The 25,952-nt window shown below is 39.0% G+C and overlaps 1 protein-coding gene across 23 annotated transcripts in view; it reads right to left on the reverse strand.

Moving 5' to 3' along the window:
- para (sodium voltage-gated channel paralytic) overlaps nucleotides 1-25,952 on the reverse strand; it is a 101,571-nt gene that overhangs the window by 61,484 nt on the left and 14,135 nt on the right. For 8 of the 23 annotated variants that reach the window (XM_076524031.1, XM_076524029.1, XM_076524019.1 and 5 more), the window contains exons 2-5: nucleotides 20,958-21,035; nucleotides 14,962-15,670; nucleotides 10,503-10,680; nucleotides 6,467-6,499 (exon numbers count right to left, since the gene is read on the reverse strand). In XM_076524031.1, coding sequence (XP_076380146.1) covers nucleotides 6,467-6,499; nucleotides 10,503-10,649 — 180 coding nt within the window. In that variant the 5' untranslated portion in view covers nucleotides 10,650-10,680; nucleotides 14,962-15,670; nucleotides 20,958-21,035. Of the gene's footprint in view, nucleotides 1-6,466; nucleotides 6,500-10,502; nucleotides 10,681-14,961; nucleotides 15,671-17,496; nucleotides 17,531-20,957; nucleotides 21,059-25,619; nucleotides 25,822-25,952 lie in introns of those variants that run through there. The other 15 variants (XM_076524032.1, XM_076524024.1, XM_076524027.1 and 12 more) reach the window with 8 other exon arrangements.

Below are 25,952 nucleotides of genomic sequence, written 5' to 3' on the forward strand. Positions count from 1 at the left end.
TTTAGTTATTCGATAAGAAATAGTAACCTTGACTGAAACGTATCGAAGAAGAGAAGCATTGCTCGAAATGAAAAGATATGCACGTCATTGGCGAAAAGTAACCCGACCGTTTTTAATTTTCTTTTTTTCCGTTTGCAATAAACTTCTTTCGCGTAAAGTTATTAAAAGTATGGAAACGTTCGCGTGCGAAACTTTTGTTGAACTTTAAGTACACGTTACATTATAAATAAATCCGAATAAATTCGATATCGTTATTATTATAAATAGAATTTGAAAATAAATATTGTCTATGTTAATTGTAAGAAACATAAGTGAGATGATGATAATGTCTTTCTTCTTTTAACAACCCTAATAAGTTGGAACTAATATAACGATATCATTGAATCCTTTCATTGTCTCTACGATTTGGAATTTGAATTACTCATTTTTATCATAAATGCATAAAATCTGTGGTCGAATCGAAACAGAATATTGCATGTGTATCAGTTGCGCTCAATGTTGCATATGAAATTTATACGAGTCAATATATACCGCATCGATTTAAGGAATATTTTGTAAAACAAGATTCCCATGAATTTTTACAGCACGCTGACTTAATTCCATCTAATGAATTACAGAAATCGATTTTAATGAAAACTCGACTGTATATAAAATTCCTGTGGATTCAATGCTAGCAGTTTTGCAACAAACAAGAGTTAAATAAAAATTCCGTTTCATTCGTAACATTTTTAATAAGATGAAATTAATCCAACAACACATTGTTAAATTTATTCCCTTGCATTTACTCTTCCGTATTCCACCCGCTAACTTTCGTTATAATTATAGACTTTCGTTATAATTAACAAATCCGCAGCCTGGTCATTATTCTCAACGTAATTAAGATTGTTAAAGAAGGAAAGAAACTTTTGACTGGCCACTGCTTCTTACAACCAATCCAGACAATTTTTATGCAGCACAAAAATCCGGATAATGATCTTTATCTCTTCTTTCTGCTAAAATTGTTCTAATTACGAAGACACGTGCGGTGGAAAGAATTGTATAAATTTCTTAATTCAATTGTATACATTAGTGATAGATATCGCGGCGAAATGTTTATATAAATTCAGACTCATTATTCTTACAAAACAACACGCGTTACTCACTTTTAGTGCTCGATAGGTTTAGCGTTAACATCAGGTTGACACGCCAAATGACGTGAGAACCAAATTCTTTAATTTACGATTATTGAAATCGAGAAATTACATTTATGGAAAATTTATTCAATAATGTTTCATTTTGCACATATTATGATTAAAATCGCTAATATATATATATATATTTATATATAAAAATCTGAATAAATATATATACATGTATATTTACAATATATATACATGTATATTTACAATATATATACATATATATTTATTCAGATTTTTAGCGATTTTTATCATAACATGTGCAACGATAATATATAGAATAAATATTCCGTAAATGTAATTTTTCGATTGAGCAGCTGTTTTACATTGCTCCATGAAAATAATCTTAAATAAGAATTATCTTAGTGCTCCCTAAGCCTAATAAACTATTAACAAACACTCAAATAATTCCTTCAACAGCCATATCAACCACTTCGATCGAATACCTTCTGCCAGGAGTGTCATGCGACGGTTAAATGCAAAAGAAGGTAATCTCCACTAATCGCAGTGCACCAAAATTCCCCTTTCCTTTAAGCACCATCCACTTTTTTAACGAATGAAAAGTTGACTACTTGAAGCAGCGTGTCCGAGTTTTCTCGTCAAGCGTCGTACTCGCTTAGCAAAGCCAATGCCATTATGCGTGTGTGCGTCGCAGGAGCGAACGGCCGCGACCGAATCGTTTCGATCTCGACTCTCGCATCCCGTTCGAAAACGACTCGGTCCCGTCCGATCGACCGATCGCTGAATTATCATCGAGATTTGAGATAGTTACCTGACCCAGTACACACAAAAGCATACACGGTCCGACGTGTTTAGTGCGAGTATATCGAACACGTGGATTCGAATACCGTTTAGATACGAGAATTTTTGAGGAAGCACACACAGGCGGGTCTCGCTTTACGATCGTGTGTCGGTAAGACGTCAAGACACTTGCGACGAAGTGTATACAATGTACAGGACGATCCATTGCCAACGTCGCCACCCACGACAGGACGATTGTTCGCGAGAAAACAAAAATGAACGCGAAACGCGCAGGAATTCGCTTCGGACTTCGTTTCGGAACATTCAGCCATTTCTCTTGTTTGGATTCTGTAAAATTTACTGCTTCCCTATTACATTCTGTTGCACCTCTTCACGGATTTTTTTCCGATACGTGAGAGCACGAAAAAAAACAAAATTGCTGACGTTAATGTGTTCAGCGAAAATCGGATACAGTAAATTCTCCCCAATTCGCGCTAAAATTGCGCAGAGAAATGAACAATTTTGGAAGAGGAGACACGATTATCCGAACCTCGTGGCTCCATTTTTATAGTTGCCGATTGTCAACAATTATAAAAACGAGCCGCAAGGCTCGAATAATCGTATTTCCTCTTCCCAAATTGTCCATTTTTATTTACAAGCCGAAGGAAAATTAGGGAGAATTTTCTGTAATCTGGATTTTTAGTACTTCGTTATTCTTGGTTTTGTTATGTTAACAATTTAGTATTGGAAACCGATGTACCCAAAGGAAAAGAAAGCCTTGGGACCAACAAAATATCGGCGCATTGCCTGACTGAACGACAATTGTACATTTAGCAGCGTCGCATCGTAAGAATAGTAACAACAAATTCCTTTATAAACGTCACAAATGAGACTCTTGATAAATAATTTCATCGGGTACATCGGTTTCCAATACTAAATTGTTAACACATATCAAAATCAAGAACAATGAAGTACTAAAAATCCAGATTACAGAAAATTCTCCCTAATTTTCCTGCAGCTTGTAAACAAACATGGATAATTTGGGAAAAAGAGATGCGATCATTCGAGCCTTGTGTCTCGTTTTTATAGTTGTTGATCATCGATTTGTTTATCTTTATTTATCTTTATTATATGGTAATCGATATTTTAATTTTTGTGCGCAATCTGAGCGCACAAAAAATGGAAAAATCTGAATTTGGCAGAAATTACTGTATTTCGTGCACTTTCGAGCAACAGAAGTCACCAGACCTCGTTCATTCTTCTGCCGATAAATACGCTCGCGGATTTTCCCGCGTTTCCATCGAGTAGATGCAAACACGTGAACCATAGTGTCCAAGACAGAACAATTCTAATCGGCTCTATTTCTTCGTGTAATATTACATCGAACTCGTGACGATTTCGAACAGAATTAACTAAATCAAAGTGTTACCTATTTCATCGAAATGCGAGCAAAATTGCACGATATTTTAGAGTACATCGCAGATACGCGACAAGTAGATGATTAACGACATGGAGATTTTAATCAGCGTAATCGTGTGAGAAATTGTAGAACGACGCATTAACTAATTACTTTATCCCACAGCGGACGAGATTATGCGAACAGAAAAAAAAGCTTCTACGGAGTACGCGATGACTTTTTCTTTTTTAATATTGCGCCGCAACGTTAATTTCTCAGTGTCGACGCATTCGAACGAGCGAACGAACTGTTCGGCATTTCCAAATTACAACAAGTTCGTATTATATATATTTTCGCTGAAGAAATGGATAGCCTCGAAACGAAGGCGGATGTGCGAACGTTTTTATTCCGGTGATTCTCGCGGGCGATTTTCGCGAAAAGTCAGCCTGTCATGGATCGTGCCACCAATAATGGACCTCCTTGTGTAAATGGACAGCGGTTGAATATAAGAAGCGTATACATTTAGGTGGTACCCTGTGGTGATGTTCGGGTGGCATGTGTGTGAAGCGAGCACGTCCAACTGGAGCACCGAGGAGCAAGAGCAGGCTCACGAGCAGGGCCAAGAGCAAGGGCCATAAAAGATGGCGCCGATGGCCCCAGGTAAGGTCACAGGCGCTCCTCGTTTCGTGATCATTGCTCCTGGGAGCACGGCTCTGCTCTTTGCTCCTCCTCTGCCCGGAGCGCTCCGCCAGAGCAACGAGCTGGACGCGCCTGAACCAAGCTTGTGTGTCTCTTTTTGACCACGATGTAGCCTCGATCGAGATCGCTCGAATTTCCGCAGCGAGTCGTGTGCGCGAGCTTTCGATCGTTTCGCGGAATTTTGTCGCAGCTGGTAGCGTGGATACGATTCCGGGTAAATCAATTTCGTTCGAGACGGGAAAGAATTTTGTACACCTGTGCAACGGAGTTCCAAAGTTAACGCGCATTGTGGAAACAACATCTTTTTTGCTACCTCGCTTTGCTTCGGAAGATTCGATAGAACGCTGATGAATTATTCGAGAACACTTTCGGAAGGACGTCTAATTCCGTGCTACGTGTTCCACGATATTCGCATTGAGAAATCACGGAGCCGATAAATTCATTTCTTGCGACGCGAGCGGTGTCCCTGTTTTGACAATGCTGTAGAAGCGTCACGATAGAAATATTTGCCGCAGGGACAAAATTTTCGACGATGTTTTAAGATTAGCAGGTAATTTGAGGGAGAAAGGAGGATATTCGTAAATATTAACGGATACGATGCACTGGAATTCTCTTATTGCACGTACAGTTTAATCAAAATCTTAATTCTTAACTGTGAACACGAGATTGTTTAAATACAGGGTGTCCCAAAAATGTCACGCAATCCGAAATTGCGGACTAATATGTTTTTTAAATTGATAAAATATATAGAATATTGAATTTAAGTGTCCTTGTTTTCAAAACAACTGAATAAACATGGTGTCCCGTAATTATATTAACACATAGAAACGAGTTATTCCTGAGGTCATTCGAAGTATTCTTTTCCTTAGCGAAAATGCAATCTGCTGCTTTGTTTATGAGTTTTATTAACGAAAAAACAGTGACCAATGAGAGGCGAGATCAATTGGCGCGTGGCGACCGAGCCAACGAGTGGACGAAGCTCGCCTTTCATTGGTCACTGATTTTCGTTAATAACTCGTAAACAAAGCTGCGAATTGCATTCTTGCTAAAGAAAAAATTACTTCAAATGACCTCAGGAAGCCTCCATTTCCGGATTACGAGACATTTTTGGGACATTCTGTATATATTAAGTTTCGCAATGAAAGTGATCATTGTATTTAAATTGTAATTGTGAGACCTAACATTAAAAGGCCTGTCTACATGTTTTTCTCTCTCTAAAAAAAAAACTGTGGTTTGTAAAGTTGATCGAACAATATAACTTTTATATCTTTTTCGTATAATCAGAAATCAAGAAATCAGTTTCAAAGACGATAACTCATTTTCGTCGAAATTTTGTTCCCCGATTGGTCGGCAAGAAAACAACAGATCCGACGGAAAAGAAGATGGAAGTCGATGCCGATTGCAACGACAGCATTGTCGCATATATACGCGGCTCCGAGGACCGTTTTCCGATCGATCGTCGAGCATGCATCGTTGACGGCGACGACGCGTTATTAAAATCGTCTAATTAATATTTCGAGATGCGGACGATTGACGAGGCGAATCGGATCGAATCGATCGAGTTGAATTGAATCGAAGCCGAATCCTTCGGATAGAGTTGAATCGAAACGAATCGAACGAATCGATAAAATAGAATCGATCGAATCAAATCGATGTACATACACCGTGGCGTTCGTGAGAGTGTCGTGTCGCATGTGTGGAGGGAATAATCACGGGGTGTCGTCTGCCAGTGTGCCCCGATCGACGATGGTGATCGACGACCAGATGTTAATGAATAGAATCGTGTGACAAGAGGCGGTGTGCGTCGACGCGTGTTATACTTTTTTGATCGTGCACGATCGAGAGTGGAGAGTTCGATAAATGTTGGAGAGAAAGAGACGGTGCTCGCGTAACACGTGTACGTACGTGTAACGTACGTATGTGTACGTGAGTGTGTATGTGTACGTGTATGTATACGAGTACGTGTGTGTGTACGTGTATGTGTACGTTTATGTGTACGTGTATGTGAACGTGTATGTGTACTTTTATGTGTACGCGTCTGTGTACTTGTATGTGTACGCGTCTGGGTACGTGTATGTGTACATGTACGTGTACGTGTACGTGTATATGTACGCGTGTGTCTAAGTAAATAATATGTATTCGCATTTTTTGTCTCTGCATGTACGTATGTATGTATGTATGTGTGTATGTAGAAAAGTAACATATGTATGCGCGTGTATGTATGTATGTATTATATGTAGGAAAGTAACATATGTATGCACGTGTATGTATGTATATATGTTTGCAAGTAACATGTGTATGTACGTATGCGAGTAATGTATGTATGCACGAGTATGCATGTATGTACGTGTGTGTGCGCACGTGTATTTACGTATGTATGTATAGAGTAGAGATGTCAATGTCGTGTAATAGGTGTACGTGTGTTATTACTTAGCGTGACGTAACGTCTTACTTCTTTTTTCTTTTTCTTCCGTCCAAAACCTCCCTGAAATTGGAGAAATGGAGAAACAGTCGTTACACACAGAAACAACACAGAATAGAGGGAGATGGGTGGCGTTGGTGTGATGGTGGTCGGGTTTCGGTAGTGTGGACGAGTGTGAGAGAAACAAGGTTTTCGCTAATGTGCAGTCACGGGAACGGTAAATAGGTGGTACGTGATAAGGTGTCCGAGGGAGAGAGAGAGGGGGGGTGGGAAGAGGGTGGAAGGAACCAGAGGGATCGATTCGAAAAGCTTCAGAGACAGAGGCTAGAGAAGATAGAAAAATAGAGGAACAGTGGGGAGATACGTAGTGGGGAGACAAAGAAATATATATATATATAAATATATACGTTCTATTTATGTATGTATATATATAGTATAATACATGTTAATATCGGGACGTCCGCGACTGGGAGAATGTTGGAACAGGTGGACCAGGCAGGTCGGGGAGTGGGGGTAGTGGTGGAAGGAGTGGGACGTCGAAGCGTATCACATTGATACACACACACAGTCCGGGGACTTCTTCTTTCTCTCTCTTTCCTTAGACGAAGTTTGCTACCCTCGGCGGCTGTGTCGAGGGAGGAGATCTTTTTTAATTAATACCGCGATTCGAAGGCTCGGGATGTAACGGGATGATAGGCTAATCCGGTCTGAATAGCGACGTCTGCACTTCGTGCTGTAATCGAGACGCTCTCTCGATGCGACAAGTATTGCGTAATAGGCACCGGAATATGCAAGTAGAGGAAGAAGTTTCTCGGCGGGCGCTGGAGTCCAAGTGGAAGATGACGGTCTGTGATCAGACACGGACCGAGACCGATACTGCGCTCCAGACTTGCGCTCGAATTTTTCTCGAAGGTTATTGAACGTCCATTAGACGGAATTTATCGAATAAACGTTAGCAGGATCGAGGTTATTTGTTGCGACAATTTTCGTTTGAACGAAGCAAGGCGTGGCAACTGATAGCGAAGAACCTTTTTAACTTTAGATTTACGGCGCACAAAAAAATAGCTGTTTTATATTAGCTTATAAAAGTAACAATAAGGCATTTATTCTGATTTGTAACAAGTGTTATATTGCAACATTTGCCGTAAGTAACACGTAGATTGAATAAATAACTCATAAATGTATCTTTACGATATGATTGTAAATTATTAATCGTATGTATGTATGTATTGATGTATTGATGTAAATTATTATAATTGTAAATTAAAAAATTAGCGACCCGTCATTTTGACGGGTTCCGTAAATCTAGTGTTAAACGCGCTATAAAATCGTCGACCACTTTTACATTGAAAAAGAAACCTGTATCACATTTACCGTTGACGATTTATTAAATTCGTTAAAGAGGTTGAGGAGAAGACCAATTTTTTATTCTGATCGTTACTGCCGTAATATTTGGAACAATAATCTAACGATATAATGAACTAATCTTCATCGCGCTCGAAAAATAAATGTTTCGAACATTTTCTTCCTTTTTTACCGGGCACGTCAAAGAGAATTTACGCGTTATAGTTTACCTGTCGTGCCGGGGTGTACGATCTGAATGAACTCTGCATCAGATTTCCGGTGATACAAATCTATGTTCAAAGAAGAATTTATTTCGTGTCCGTTCGTTAGGCTCGAGTGTGGAATAATCGAGAAAGGTAAGATTTCAAAATCGTATTTTTCGAACGGTCTCAAATGTGGAATAATCGATAAACAGGGCGATATAATACGAATAGATCAGTTTCAACGATGTTGGATCGAGATGTCACCCCACCGCTTGACCTACATATTTTTTTAAAGGAGCCCTGAATTTCTTAAGCGCCGCGAACCCGTTAACGTTCCGCCGTATTTTTCCAGGAAAATTTCTTCGAACACGTGGTGCGTGTTCTCGCATGCGACTTTCGGCTGCGACTGTAAATAGCGACAGCGAGCAAGGATTCGAATTACAACGAACACCCCGTATACAGCCAGTAGTACATCTCCTTGGCTATGCAGTGGTACGTGCGTAAGGATGGTTTGCTATACATTGAAGAGCACAGCGGAACTAGAGAGAAAGAGGGAGACAGAGACATACAGAGAGAGAGAGAGAGAGAGAGAGAGAGAGAGAGAGAGAGAGAGGGGGGGAAGACAGTGAGAGAGAAGTACAGGACACAGCGGTATTTATGTACGTATAGAAACAGGCACAGATAGTGACACTGCAGACATCGAGCTCGTACGCGAACATATCTTCGGTAACACAAAAACAATACATTACTCTGGACGACAGTCGTGTTATACACATACACATATATATGTATGTATGTATATACGTATATATAGATATATATATATATAAATATGGATAGTTATAAATAGACAGATGTAGATGTAGAAAAGTCGTCAACAGGATAGGCATGTATCATCACTACGTTAGCAGTAAAGTTCAAGCAAACAATTAACGCGACGGGTAGCGACAATCGGTTTGTTACAACGGGGGTTTAAGGTTCAGAACACCGCAGCTTCACGAATAATCATAATCACAGGGTATATATGATTGGTGTACATGAAGAAACAGATCTCGCAAAGAACGGCACTGCAGCTACGCACAAAAAATAAACAATTACGGGGTAAACAAATGAAACGGAAAGAGAACAGGAGAGAGAGAGAGAGATATATATGTATATATATATAATATATAGAGAATAAATGTCCATCGAGCGTCACACGGACAACACCGTGAAACGGTGCGCTCGACACCGATCAATCCCCGATCCCCGCGAATCCGTCGCTCGTGGTTTCTTTTTCTCGGTTTCGGCCGCGCAACAGAATTTTCTTCTCTGATCGAAGCGTTAAGAGATGTTCTACGGCGGCCGGGCATTGATCGATGTTCGAGCACCGGTCACAATCAGTGGAAACATATGCAACGCACTGTTAGTAGCGACGCTTTGTACGTTGGACGACTCGCTAATAAAAACATCTGCAAAAAGTAGAACAACCTGTGGTATCGATGTTAACACGAGCACGTACGACACAATCGTTGGCGTCTTCTTGGGGGACTTCGGTTTACTGGAAACGCGCACGATGTCGGTTCGTAATTTGCCAGGTGGGGGAGGAAAAGGGGGGCGGCGGCGGAGCGAAAAAAACACGTAATTTAATCACGCCCATCGTTTCGTTACACACGAAATGGAAATTTCTCGGTACTGTTACAGTGTCAACGGTCGAGTTTCTTCGCATTTCTGGTATGCACGTACGTGGATACACGTCGATAGGACATATGTGGTTGTATGGGAGATTCGGTGGATGCTAAAAACGAGTGCGAGGACGATCGACCAAACTCGTCCGCTTGCATTTCAAACGGTAGCCTCGTTAATTTCCTATTCGTTTCTTCTGTTAACACTAGATTTATACAGAGCACAAGAAACAGCTGTTTCATATTAGTTTAAGAAAGTAACAATAAGATATTTATTCTCTCTGATTTTTAACAAGTGTTATATTGTAACATTTGCCGTAAGTACCATATAAATTGTATAAATAACTCATAAATGTATCTTTACGATATGAATAATCGTAAATTAAAAAATTAGCCAGCCGTCATATTGACGGGTTCCGTAAATCTAGTGTTAATCATTTGCTCTCTGGGTGCCAAACGATTGAGAACGCGCCATTTTCAAAAACACGCTTGAACTTGAATCTAGGATTAGACTTGAATTTGAATTTGAGGAGATTAGACTTGGATCGGACAAGTTCACGTTCGCAGTTCTATTTCGGATTCCGGGGTTTAATTTGACTTTTGGCTAGATTTTAACTTCGATTTTATGCCATCGAAGTTCGAGGCTCCGACGAATAACGCAAGTAAGCGCGTTAGCCTTCGGGCAGACGTGTTTGGTCGGTCGAACCGTACGAAACGAAAATAAGAACAGAGCGAAACAATCGTCTGGTAATTGAAATCATAAATTAAAATGTTAATCCTACTAGCCAGCCACGATCGATCGAATCGACGATGGCTATTCTATTTAGGCGAAAGGAGATACGCCCGCATTCCTACCTCGCTCTGCGCTCTCTTCTTCTCGAGCTCCTTCTGCTTGGCATGTTCTTCGGCAATGCGAGCCTCGATCGCTGCCAGGGACTCCCGCGTGAACGGACGGAACAAAAATCTTTCTTCCTCTGATACAGAGTCAGAATCTTCGGACATTGTCTAAGCTGCACACAGCTGAGCCACCTTCCTGCACAAACGAGAAAACAACGGTTAAATTGGGGAATTAAACTCGGGAAATAACAGTGCATGATACAGTAAATTCTCTCCAATTACCACTCAGCTTGTAAATAAAAATTGACAACTTGGTGATACGACTATTCGAGCTTCGCGTCTCGTTTTTATTGTTCTTGACAATCGGCGACTACAAAAATGAGTTGCGAGACTCGAATAGGCGTATCTCCTCTTATCAAATTGTCCATTTTTGTTTACAAGCTGTGCGACATCTGTGGAGAATTTACTGTATTTGGACCGCGGATCTTTATGCGAAACAAAAATCGTCTGCGACGATTTTATAAAACTGGGGTTCAATGAAAATGCATTCAATAGTTTGTGGTGAATTGAAAATAATGTAAGAATATTTTTAACCCCCTTGACTACGACATAGTCTTAACCCCTTTGAGACGCGCCAGCCGTACCATACGGCAGGAATTGAGTTACGATGTATGCCGAGAACGGCGATCTTTTGGGCAGAGATGCATTTTTGTGAAAACATATTTCAATAATTAAAAAACTGAATTTCACTACATTAAAGCAATATTATTCATTTCTCTGAACCAAATTACTATAAATATTACAAATTTAATATCAATGTAGAACTTTTTTCTCGTTTAAGTGAGATAAGATTTACCGGAATAAATATCGATAAAATTTTCAGGGCGCCTACAGGCGCCCTCCGTGTCAGGGAACCAAACTGCGTCGAACGCCTGTGGGCGCTCTCAGTGTCGCAAACGCAAAATTTCTAAGCGCCTATAGGCGCCCACAGTAGCCCAGGGTTAAATTCTTGTCTCACGTTTGAATTTGTTTTGCATCGTTTTTATCGACTTACGTCGCAAACGCATAAAATCCAATAATACAAGTTTTGGACTTGAGATCGGTACTTTTACAGATCATGTTCATTTTATAACCTCCAAATTAACCCGTTCACAGGTCAAAATTGATCGTCTTTTAATCAATTTTTAGATTGAACGTGAATTTTGTTACATATAATTAGAAATAAGTGAATTCAATTTGCAAGAGGGTGAATTTCATTTTCAGAAAGGTGAACATTGCGCCTACAAAAGGATTAATTTTTTGTGCAGAACCTGTTATTTCTTAAAACGTCACTTGAGTTCTCTTTAACGTAACAGACCTGTTAGGAAGATTATGCGAAGATTCCATTATTTTTTCACGTGCTTCACGTATTTTAAACATTCTTCGCTACAGACATTTTTCTAATCCAGTTTTCACGAGCAGCGAAAGCTTTTGTTGGAAAGCGTACAATTTCCAGAAAAATCAACATTTCTTGAAAATATGTTTTGCTAGCAAATGTATCAAGGTAAAAGTAGGTCAGCCATTTTGCAAAAAGATAAAGAAAGATACAGAATTATTCTTCGAAGTTCGTGCAATCAAGGCTATATTCAGGCAGCGAGCTTGCGTTTCGCGAAAAGAACTTGTAATCATTTTCCAATAAATTCATTTCCGTATGGTAGACAGTGTTTTGAAGCTTCTCAAATTGTATGAAATAGCAAAGTGCACCACTGAGATATCTTATATCAAATTTAACGTTTCGATTTTAGGTTATTGACCGTTTCATTCTTCACCGTTGAATTTAAATGAAACTAGAATTTCCATTCATTATTATTCGCCCGATAGAGATGGATTAGATTAGAGAGAGATGGAATATAAAATAATCGTAGAATTGAATAAATTCTAGACTGTGGAGCGTGTACCCGATCAATTGCTCGATAATTGATAACCAAAAATATATAAGAGATACATTTGAGGAAATTCCTCGACGTTCGTCGGTTCCCGTGACACCTAAAGTTAGTTTCGAATAAGTGAAACACTCCTGAAATAGAAAACTAATCTTTAGCTCCCGAGGACGCTTTTAGGCAGAACTAGAAACCGCATTACGTATGCATGAGATTTATCGAACATTCAACTTTCACACTAACACGCGGTCCTGAAAATGGTGTTTCACGGGTCCCTTGGCCACGGATCTATTAAGTCCAGCTGTTCTCAGTTTCTGTCCTGGATGATCAAATAAAATGGCTAAGGAACGGCTGGCGCACAGTTGCTCATTGAAACATTCGGACATCTAAAAGGAATAACTTTTTCAAAATTAGACCAAATTATTCGAATTTTATTTTAAACGTTGGAGGCACTAGTTGACTACACGTACAGTACAATACAATAAATTCTCCCTAATTTTCCTTCAGCTTGTAAACAAAAATGGACAATTTGGGAACAGGAGACACGATTATTCGTGTCTCGCGGCTTATTTTTGTAGTTGCCGATTGTCAACAATAGTAAAAACCAGGTATTTAATAAGGCTCGAATAATCGTATCTCCTCTTCCCAAATTGTCCATTTCTGCTTATAAGCTGAAGGAAAATTAGGGAGAATTTATTGCAGTTCTCGCAAAAGTTGCAATTGGTTAGCATGTCAAAAATGATAAAAACGTTGAAAAAAATAACTTTTTCTATCCGGGCCTATAACCTTACTATAAGCAACAAATCGCAGTTTTTCATGACTTTCAACCAACAACTGTAAGAAAGGAGATTTTTCTTTATCAAAGAATCGATTCTTGCAATCGATAAATACTCGATTAACTACAACAGCATTAATCGATAATTTTCTGTGTCTAGAGACTCATGTACACTTCCACAAATTCTAATTAGTGGACCTCGAATTTTATGCATTTATGGCAAAAATGAATAGTTTCAATTTAAAATAGTAAAGAAATTTAAAAAATTAAAAATGCTGCTATATACGATTTATGATTTATTAAAATGATTAAAAAAGAAAAAGAAAAAACTTTCTATCTAATTTCTATTTCTTGCAATTGATGTAAACAACTTTTATTTTGCATAAAAATCCGCAGTCTACTAATTAGTTAAAGAAACGATGCAATTGATTCTTTCGCATGATAAATACAATAACGAAACGTGTCCAGAAGCAAAAAAGCCGCATTATAAAAGCCACCGAAAATATTCTTACATCAGTTAAAAAGGATTGCACCGAAATACTAGCGATAGTTAACCGAACAACGACATAATGGAACGAGCCGAATATAACCTCGACTATAAAATCCCAACTCGTGGATCTCCAAACGTCGATTAAACCAGGGCTAATTCTTGATCAAACACTCAGAGCTATTACCGCAATAACCGAACGACCTCTCGACTGGTAAACGTTCCGAACTTCGTAAGTGCATTACCGAATCGTACTCGAATGAGTATTACATTATTTGTCCGTGCCATCCGAACTTGTTGCATCGCCTAACACGAATAACGAGACCAGGAGCGTCTGTATCTCTCAAGAAAAAATTGAGCTGCGCAAAGTTCGGCAACAATAACTTTCCCGGGAACATTTACTAGCGTGTGTTCACCTTTCTTGCTCGTGCGAAATCTTTCTCAAACCGATGTCTCCGATTTGAATGAAACCGTTTTTCAGATACGATACAGTTTACAAACGAGAAATGTTGGATTTTTCTCCCAAGTAGAACTGATTGTGAAAAAGTGACCATAAACATTCAAACGTACGACGAAACTTCGATTCGACGATGGCAACATTTGATATTTACGAATGACAGTAAATTCTGCCCGATTTTTCCTTCTGCTTAAAAACTAAAACGGATAACTCGGGAAGAGGAGATACGATTACAGTAAATTCTGCCTAATTGATGCTCAGATTGTACACAAAAATAGACAATTCTATCGATTAATACTTTTCGAGCTACGACGTTTGGAAGAGCGGCGTGCCGCAAAATTTCGACCTTTTTCAAAACAGTGAGTATGTTCAACTTATTAAAATCATTGAGAAGCGAGACATAACGAGACATGTACGTAGCTGCACTATCTGGCAGTTAATAAAATTCTCAATCAAAAACAAACGAGACAGAAGAATAAAAAAGATTAAATAAATCTCATTTGACAAATACAAAGTTAATTATTCCCGAAGACAAGCTAAAGGCGCAGCGCGATTGATTTTATATCCATCGAATAAGACACGTGTTAAATTGTTGTATTCGAAAGATAAACAAAACGAAAGAATAACAAATTGTAATATAACTTGTTCGACGGATACGAAGTTAATTCTGCTCGAAAACAAACTAAAGGCAGCCAGATATGACATAACCCTGTTCAAGTTCAGCGACCGCGAATGCGCGAGAGCCGCCGATTTTCATCAAAATCGTGCGAAGTTCCGAACTGTGCCGAAACTTTTTGAGAGAAGGTAGCGCCGTGCGTCGGATCGGAAGCGATACTTACTTTTGATCGGTGCTAACAGTTTCTGAAGTGTAATGTGCGCGTGTCCCACGATGCGGGGGGGTAATACAGTGGCTGCGGCTGCGGTGGCTGCGGCTGCGGCTGGCGAGGACGAGACCGGAGCTGAGAACCGCACGACTTGCCGGCTAGAGGCCGGTACCTGGGCGTCGATTCGGAACGCGTCGCGCCGTCGTCGATGCGATTCGACGACGCCGTTACGTACGATCGGACGGATAAATGCGCTTCGTGCAGCACGTCGATTGCCGATCTGCCGACCCTCCTTGTGTCCCTTTTCCTGTCGATCGCCGTGACGGCCTTGATCACGCGAATACCTCCGCCAATACTTTCGATACCGTTGCTGCCACTACCGCTACTTCTAACGTTGTTTCCTCTGCTTTTGATGCTAATGCTGCTGTTACGGCTGCTTTTACTGTTTCTTCTTCTTCTGCTGCTGCTGCTGCTGCCGCTGCCGCCGCTGCTGCTGCTGCTGCCGCCGCTGCTGCTGCCGCTGCCAATGCCGCTGCCGCTGCTGCTGCTGCCGCCGCTGCTGCTGCCGCTGCTGCTGCTGCTGCTGCTGCTGCTGCTGATACTATTTCTGCTGCTACCTGAATCTCGTTCCGACGAAATGGCGATGAGAAATGACGAACGCGCTGCGGCAGTGCGTGCTATGTCGGGGACCGTCCAACGCGAACCAAGATTTTTCATGTCCGACCTGGACAACCAACGAGCAAATTAGTCGGGCTAAGGAATCCGATAAGTTTTCTCGGCGGCTGGACTTTCTACGGGCATCCTACGTTTTATGCTACTTGTTGATTTCAGAATTACTTCGCCGGGAGTTACGTTTTTGATAGTAGAAGTTGCTGGAAGAAGATTCGAGGCCAAGTTTCGAGGACGAGTTTTACTTTTAGGGCGTTCGCTCCGCGCGGAGAGACTCGCGAAACTAAGATTACAGGGTCCTCCCGTTCGCAGGTTGCTCTTCTACTGTCAATTGCGCAACTCGTCTTATAGATCGGAGTCCTACTACTCGCATGCAAATATGAAAGATTCAGGATATACGGGTATATGAACGTGTTACCGAGAAGACAGTGGTAATTGAGACTGTTTCCGGACAGGTGGAACTATCGATTTCGTGACTGAAATCGTTTCTTGAAACGTACAGGGTGCGGAGAAAATTCTGATCCTTTATGAGAACTGCTTCTTTTTCTCTCTGTAAACGTTTAGTTTGCAGATCTATTTTGTTTTTCGAATCCTTTATGTGTCTTTTTTACATTTTTTTTTGTTGGAACTGTTCGCGTGCGTTTCTATCTGCTTCCGACTTAAAAATCGGAAACGATAAAGAGCGGATCGCAATTATTTATTTTCCGAATTAAATTTATTATTCATTGAAGGTAGAGAAGATCTCCCGTCGATTATTTAAGTCGACGAATTGCGGACTAATATGTTTTTTAAACTGGTAAAATATGTACAATATTGAATTCAAGTGTCCTTATTTTCAAAACGACTGAATATACATGGTGTTCCATAATTATGTTAACACCCGTAAAGGGGTGATTCCTGAGGTCACTTGAAGTAACTTTTTCCTTAGCGAAAATGCAATCCGTGGCTTCGTTCACGAGTTATTAACGAAAAACCGTGACCAATGAGAGACGAGATCAGTTGGCGCGAGACGGCTAAGCCAACGTGCAGAACTGGGCTTCGAGCGCTCATTGGCTCGGCCGCCTCGCGCCAGCAGGGCTCGCCTCTCATTGGTCACTGTTCTTCGTTAATAACTCGTAAACAAAGCCGCAGATTGCATTTTCGCTAAGGAAAAAGTTACTTCAAATGACTTCAGGAATCGTCTCTTTTCAGGTATTAACATAATTATAGGACACCTTGTAAAAATACAGATATAGGGACAAAACCTTCTCCGCAGCCTGTACTTAAAGTTTACACTCTCTGTGACTAAAAAAAGTGAGCAGGATACTCAGCGTATGCCAAAATTATAAATGGTCCTTAACGAATGGCTGACACTAATGTTTGACTAGTTTTCAAAATTCATTTTTATTGTAATATATTCGAACAAACTGAATTTGATTAGAATGTTTAGGATGCAAAATGAGTTCAAATACCATCCGCTACGATTTTGAGCTTTCCATTTTCAGTTTCGTTAATCAAAATAATTTGTTTTTATGGGAATCATTGAGATTGATTTTGGGCACTTAAAGCGTTAACAAAAAATCTATGCTATCTTTAACCTCTGAAATAGCAACGTATGATTTTATTTACACGCGATTGGTGTAAGACTAATTGGTATTCAGACTAATGGAATCGTTCAGAACAACGGTGCATTCGTTGAGTAATGTGTTGCGAAAATCATGTAAACATCATGTAACAAGGTTAAATTTACTTTATTGAACGCGGAAATTTTTAATTCACCATGTTGTCAAAGCTGTCCTGAACATCTAGTGATCCAAATTAACGTAACAGTGTTTAAACAACGGATCACGATATTTCCACGAAAATATAAAACAATAATTAAAGAAAGTTTGGACATAGTACCTGGAAAATGTAAATTTCCATTTTCATCTGTAGCCTTAAAAAAAAACAGAATAGGATGAATCTTTAAATCTTCGACTAAGTATTCTTTATAACAAAAGTTTGTTCGTCAGTATAAACGTTTCATTGTGTTTAACACTCTAACGGCGTATCTTTTTAACAAAAATATGACTTTGCATGGTTATAAAGTACTAAATACGTTAGTTTATCTATAGACGATTTATCTTAATGAACGATGTGAAAATTTCAATTAATTGCAAAGTAACAATATTTATACTGTAAGTTTATAGCTTCACCGTCCGAGTGTCAAGCGAAATACTACAAGTGCACTAAGATTTGTAGTCTAATAATAAATAATTAGGTTTAATCGCGTGTGTTCTATGAACAGTGTACTAACATGTTGTTCGTATTTTCTTTAAACAAAAAAATATTGCCAGTGAAATACTTCATTGGAAAAGTGTCACACGATTCTTCGATGACCTTCGTACTGAACAGTCAACACTCGGCTTCGCACAAGAAGGAGCACTTTATCAGCCTTTGTTGATTAAAAATGAATGGACCTCCCAGGGACGCACGAACACAGAAACAAAAAGCATCAGACGATCGGATTTCTTAGACGGGGATTTGAGTAAGGATTTCTCGTTTCTTAGCAATTGTTCGAGAAATCGAACTATCTAGGTCGTCAACAGATTCTTTTCTCCTCGAGCTCGGCGCTCGAAAATGTTTAGCACGTGCTAGAACTCCTTTGAAATAATTTCAAGCCCACCCGAAGAGAACGAAATAAAGTGTTCTCTGTCTAATCATTTTACCTCGAGAAAATGTGTTACAGAGGTTGCCTCGAAATTATCAGTAATTTTCAAAATTCACCAACAATGTTTTCGTCGACACGATTCCAGCGAAACCGCATTTCGCCGCCGACATTGTTTACATACCGACACGTTGAAGTCACCGACAAATGTTTCATCGACTCTCGTTTCGCCGACAAATGTTACTGTCGACACTTAGAACTTTTGGCGATGTACCATGTACGGTAATGTCTCCGTAACTGACGCTCAGATTGTCCACAAAAATGGACAATTTGGGAAGAGGAGATACGATCATTCGAGCCTTGCAGCTCGTTTTTAAAGTTGTTGAACCGCAAGGGTCGAATAATCGTGTCTCCTCTCCCTAAATTGTCCATTTTTGAGCGTCAATTAGAGAGACATTACAGTGTCGTGTTTTACACATTATTTACGATAAAAGGAATTTATTTGTCAAACGAAAGGTCACGGTACTTGAAGCGCAACTGTTTTAATACGTTCAGTGTCGCGTGAGTCGCGTGTGGGTGACACTAATTTTTAACTAGGTTTTTGGTATTCAATTTTATTTATTATATATATATATATATTATTTTTAATTTTATTTATTGTAATATATTGAACGAATTGAATGTTACCAGGATTTGTAGAATGCAAAATAGCTGAACCAATATTTCCTATGGTAAATTTTCACTTTCTAATTTCGGTGTCATTAATTAAATGACTTTGACATTGTGTGAATTTTTCGAGTTAATATTTGGCACTTAATGTATTAAATAGCACTGCCCTTTTAGATTCTTCTTTAATAACTGTTACGAAAGGTTATTCATTCCAAGTATTCAGCATTTCGTTGGACAAATTAAGTTCGCCGACATTTTTTGGTTCAGCAGATTTATTTTTTCGTTGTTTATATAACACTTGCTGTTTCAAAGCATAATTACTCGGAAGTTGTGATTGAATAATTTGCATGGTCTCTCGTGAGTAGCTGCAGCCAGTTCATTTATTTTATTGCAAACTGTAATAATTTGATGACAGGCTGCTTCTGGTACATGATTATGTTTTATAGGGTCATGAAAACGAATAATGTGTTTTCCATTTATAAATACTGTACTTATTCTTCCTCTACACTCACAACTGTTTTCACTTTTGCCACTTTTTTCACACACCCATTAGAACAGATTGTCTCTACCTCTGCTTTTCTTATACAAGAAGCGACGATAGTAACATTTGTCGGTGAAATAGGAGTCGATGTAAACATTTGTCGTCTCACATAAATTTCGATTTCAACGTCTCATATAAACAATGTCGTTGAAATGCGGTGTCGTAAAAATCGGGTCGATCAAAACATTGTCGGTGAAATAATTGTTGACGATTTCAAGGTAACCCATAATACAGATCCCAAAATGTCACTGCGTTCTGCGTTTCCATTATACTAACGCGCATACAAAAATTCACTGTATTTAGCGTATTACTGTATCACTGTATTTCACTGTGTTTGTAATTTAACAAAATTATAGCGTTAACTGGTGAACGGTTTGGTAAATTGGGAAACAAAATGTGGGAGAAATTTTAATGGAAATACGAAAAATCGAAATTCTTCTGTGTCGGTAATAAGTAGACTGCGGATTTTATGATATTATTTTACGATAAATATAGATTGATTAAATTTAAAAGAGTGCACGAATTAGAAGAATTTAAGATTATCTGACAAAGAACGAAATTTCTACCTTGTTCCCGTTCGTTGTAATTTATGCAGAAAGTTTTTGTTTCCATAAAAATTCGCAGTCTAATAATAGCTAAAAACCTATTCGAAGCAGCGAAATGCGTAGAAATATTAATTGTGAGCGAACTGTACAACTTTTTCTGAAATCAACTTTTCTACTATGTATTCAAAACATTAAACAATAATTAGGCATATATCGATTTTTATGAACTAATCTACTTGAATTACTGCAATTATACAAATATCTGGATGGTTTATCGATCGAGTGCGGATTTTATGCGTCTGCGGCATACAAGATCTCTTGGCACGTAAAAAAGTAAGTGAACATCTCGTAAATCTAAGTGCAGGAAATTCTAACTGGCATTTTAATTTTCATCCAAATAATATTCTGAAACGATCAGACCACGTTACTCTACGCGACTTGTTGGCATAAGAACAAATCGTTATCGTTATTGAAAAATTGATTAACCCCTCCGCCAGCAATTGTCACGCATTCGAACAATTCACCACATTTCCGTATACCATAAAAGGATAGATGGGCTACATGCAATGCAATTTTCTAGCCACAAAAGCAGTTACCGATATAAACCCAGTTATCGAACGTGCCAAGACTATCGGGTCTATTAAAAGACTACCAAGTCATCATCGGTGAGCAAAGTGTTTAAGTCCGTACGAATTTCTCCGGACTTTTCATAAATCAGAGCGAAAACATTCATATTTGCATGAGGATCCGCAGTCTATTTATCAATGCATGTCTCAGCACGTTCCGCGAATACAAAGAAGCTTCGTTAAACTTTCCCAAACCGGGGCTGAACTTTCCTGGATCACGTCCGCCATAAATATCGAAAATCCGCAGTCGAACAATAACACAGACAACAACAACACAGCGACACGAAACAACGCCGAAAGACCAACTGGATAAAATACAACGTCCGCATACTCACGTGTGAATGAAGCGACGGGTGCGATCAATCCGTTATCCGAAATAACATAGTCTGATTTCCAAGTCGATCGATACTTATCTGAAACAGTACCAAACAGGAATCTACATTAATCGAAAATCCCAAGTTCTTGAATACATTAACACATTGGGCGTCGCGGGGGTCATATATGACTGACAAAATTTATCAATTTGAATCGATTTGAATGAACTTGATAATCTATTTTTATCACAATCTATTAGCAAAACTTTGTCGAAATTTGTCAGAGATTTGTGTACTTTTGTTAAACAAATTATTCTGTTTTAACTTTCGCTGAGGGTTTTAGATATTAAAAGCTCCAGGATCGATTCTCTCTTGCTCTCTCTCTCTCTCTCTCTCTCTCTCTCTCTCTCTCTCTCTCTCTCTTTCTCTCTGGAATGGAATCACGATCAGAAACAATTCCCACCGACATCGAGAGTTTCTTCAGAGAGAAACGAAGCTGTCGGAGTCCGAGGGTAAGAAGGGTAGGTTCGCTCCCTAGAGGATCGAATGTCCTGCGGCGATTAGGGGAAGGGGTCCTCGAGGCTCTCGCAGCAGCGACAGAGCGCGGCGTGTTCACGCATATTCACGACAACAAAAATTTACACGGAGCATGCGATATAGGGGGCGGCCCGCGGAAGGGTGTCGGTGGTCTTTGACCGAGTTTCGCGCGGTCGATCATATTCCGCCGGAACTCGGTCACGCGCTTATGCATCGGTGTCGTCGTCGTCGTGGTCGTGGTCGTAGTCATAGTAGTAGTTATCGTAATTATAATAGTTATAGTGTTCGTAGTCATGGTATTCGCAGTCATAGTATTTGCAGCCAAAGTATTATTAATCATAGTATTCGTAGTCATAGTACTCGTAGTCATAATATTCGCAGTCATAGTATTCCCAATCATAGTACTCGCAGTCATAGTATTCGCAGTCATAGTACTCGCAGTCATAGTATTATTAATCATAGTATTCGTAGTCATAGTATTCGCAGTCATAGTATTATTAATCATGGTATTCGTAGTCATAGTACTCGCAGTCATAGTACTCGCAGTCATAGTATTCACAGTCATAGTATTATTAATCATAGTATTCGTAGTCATAGTATTCGCAGTCATAGTATTATTAATCATGGTATTCGTAGTCATAGTACTCGCAGTCATAGTACTCGTAGTCATAGTACTCGCAGTTGTAGTATTCATAGTCATAGTAATAGTCGTGGTCGCAGTCATAGTAACTGTCGTGGTAAAAGTGAAGAGTTGATTGTCAGTGGAGCAGGTTGACACAGAATCGTGCTAATCTAGCCGAGAAAGAACGAAGACACCCGACTCACTCTGCTGGATTGCCTCCCGAGACAACTAGACACCACCATTCGTCGTCGATCGTGCGAATGTCGCGACATCGAATAGAATCTTTCGATGCTTAATGCTTGAACTACCAAACCAGTCAAAATGGCTGGTTACCCCGCGCGCGCGCGCGATTTCTTCTTTCACACAGTTATTGAAACTATTCTTATTTATAAGAAATCTTACGAAGTTCGAATAAATCCAGTCTTGTCGTTGTTATAAAATAATATACATTAATTGCGATAATACCGAAAACGGTACAATGTTGCCGGCTCTACACTTCAGGAGAGTTTGTTTTCTTAATGTTTTCAACGTATAAAGCTTTCGTTTCTTAACGTGCTCCTTTATGAATTTTCTAATTATTAGCTTTCACAAAATTTTTGTATAACCTCTTGACCAAACTTTACTAAATCACATCAACTGATCATTTTGATCAATTTTAACTTTCTAGTTTCAGCTTCTACAACTAATTTGAACTCGTGCGATGTGTAAGGATTGTAATTTTGCAGTCAATGAGTTAGAGGGCAAAAATCTTTTTCTTCTTGAAGGAATATTAATGTTTTTTTTTTTAAGTTTGTGGTTCAATATTGTAGCGATCTCCTCTGGGAAATGTCGAGTTAAAGTTTATATGATATTTTCGAAGTTTCTGATCCTCCTGTTGATAACCCAGTACGCGAATGTATGTTTATTTATAGTTCCTTGAACAATTTTTCATGTCCTTTTTTTTAAAGCACTATAAAATTTGCACCGAATGTTCATACTTTGCACACACTACGACATTCGTTTATAGTTCTCGAACGAAGGTTCACATGCCGAATCATAAATATTGAAGCTCTTAAATTAGCTACGCTTGCGGTTGTGAACATAAGAGTCGAGTATGTAAAACTTTAAAGGTGTTTCTGTCGGAGCAATGTCTTTGCAGTCGATTAATATAATAAAAAATGAAATATCCTACTAGCAGCGTTTGACCCACAATCATAATGATAGGTTCTACGGATCTTTTGTAATGAAAGTACCGAGAATATTTTCCATTTCACACACAATCATTTTGACATTGTTCATCGGAATACAAAAACTCCATCCTTAAAGGTGACCTCTGAAATATAAAAAAAAATTAAAAAATTAAAAACAAAACGTGTCGTTCTTTCGAGGTATAGAAATGTATTTTTCGCCTTTATGTTTTTATTTTCTAAGCCGAAATGTTACAAATCGTCGTGCATATCTGTTTGTTTCAAAAACTGGCTTTTCGTAACATCGGTCGCTGTTATTACAGGGGGCAGAAACATCTGAAGTGGAAAATTCCGGTTGATTTACCAACAGAAATGTATTATTTAAAATGTAGGGTACGGATCTTCAAAATGTTCAGTTATTACAGAAACTGCAGCAGCTGGAAGTGGAGATCCCTGTTGTTTTTGACATGAAAGCAACGTCAGATACTTATGAAAAATTAAATAATGAGGGTATTCGCGAATTTGCAGAAAATCGTGCAGTATTTACGGTGATTTTGTATCAGCGATTCCGAAACACATAAAAAATAACTTTATCCTCTGAAAGCCTGTTGATACAATTTTTAATTATTGCGGTACACTAAGAGAAATTTTAAACATCTTTTTTTACACGACAATTCCAAACGAAATCATTTATTTTACTCTGGTGTCTCGTTAGTACATGAATGTAGTTGTTATCGCCGTTGAAAAATTCATGGAGAAGTTCTTAACCGTTAAATTGTAGATTCTGAGCAATTATGAAATTATTATTGGTAGATAACATGTTAATGTACTATTGTAAATATAACTATGCAAAATAACGACGATCAATGATGTTTTATATCATTGTAAAGTTTTACGCATTAATATTAGTTATAACGACTGTTTTCTTCTCTTTTTATTAATGATTGGCATTCATTGATTAAAACATCCTACATCTAACATTGTGATTGAAAGAGGATGTCTGACAATTACTATTTGTCGATATACTCGAAACTACAGTAATGTCTCTCTAATTGACGCCCAGATTCTTCACTAAAATGGACAATTTGGGAAGAGGAGATACGATCATTCGAGCCTTGCGAAAATAGTTACCAATTTTCAACAATTATAAACACTAAACTATAATTATATACAATATATGTATCCCCTCTTCCCAAAATTTGAGCGTGAATGAGCGTGAGTGTTCTCTCATCCAAATTTGAGCATGAATCAGGGAGAATTTACTGCAACATTTTGAAAATGTTCATAAATAAAAATTCCGGCTGGACATTATCTAAGAACTGGCAGACCTCGGTAGACCAAGTTCGCGTTAACCTGAAGTAAAGTAATCGAAGATCACGCTGAACATTGTGTGAGGAGTATCCAGGCACGAGAGGCTATATTTAATACGACGCCCATTTGTGATGATTTATCGTAGACCTTGATGAACATTGCCCGAGGACCAAGAAACTTCAGCGGACTACATATCTGTACTTCGGTTAATATACGAAGTACGGTTTGGTCGCTGAAGACTTTGATGGTTACACCTCGAGGAGCACCGAAACTCGACGTATCATCATACTGCGCACTAACAAGAATTTAACATCGAAGAAACGGAGCATCGTAATAGTAAATTCTCGATCGGCAAAAGCAAATCTTATTCAAGATCAGCATTTTCCAGCGTGCATCCGCGAGAAATGCTTTGAATCTTCGTAAAACGATATTCTATCGGCTTTAAAACTTTTGCATGCCATTGAACGTTTCTTCAACGAATGCTAATAAAACCTGCGGCAGGAAATATTAGAGGAAAAATACTGAAATGGGGAAAAAGGAAATTTGCACACACTCGGAATAAAGATGTCCAGATTCTTTCCTGGTCTATTTTAGAAAGGATTAGGATGTTCGCGATCGCATTTTAGAACGAGACCCAGCATTATCTTCGCAGAATTCGCATCGCCGTTGAACGAGAACCGCACCGTTGAACAACTCATTCCTAAATGAATAAAATGACGAATTACGCGATTGTAATCTCCATTAGCAAGAAATACGTATTCCATGCTAATGATAAAATTACAATCGCGGAATCGTCATTTTTGCCGGCATATCGCCAACGCTTCTCGTCGATGCGTTAATTTTCTGCCGCTGCAGCACCGAACGCGCTGCACCCGTCCAAACTCATTGATCAAATGCCCTGCAACGCATCGTGTTGCTATTAGACATGATAATCGCTTGGAAATTCAATTAAATCGCGTGGATGATGCTCCACTACCAGGAAAATTCGTTTTAATAGTATTTACGCGAATCGAATTATCGAGGAGTCTAAAAAGCGACGTCAAATACCTGCAGCGAATTCTCGGCGTCGTGTTTTCTTTTTCTTCTTTTTTCACTTTTTTTTTTCTTTTTTTGTTCTTAGCAGAGATCGCAGTCCGTAAACGGTAAAATATACGCGCTCTAGTTCCCGACACCTGAACGAGTGATTTAAAAAAGAACATTACCAGGCGCTGGGAGACGCCGTAGTTTCCAGCAGTTGGTCTTTTGTTATTTCCGGATCGGGAAAACTGCAATAGAAGCGACGAAAGTGATTTGTTATGAACACAGCCGACGACGGTGCTGTGAACGAACGAGTGGTGTAAAGACGGTATAAAAAGTTTCGCGAAGAAGACTTTAGTTTAA

Source organism: Megalopta genalis, chromosome 8, assembly GCF_051020955.1.
Source record: "Megalopta genalis isolate 19385.01 chromosome 8, iyMegGena1_principal, whole genome shotgun sequence".
Classification (NCBI taxonomy): domain Eukaryota; kingdom Metazoa; phylum Arthropoda; class Insecta; order Hymenoptera; family Halictidae; genus Megalopta; species Megalopta genalis.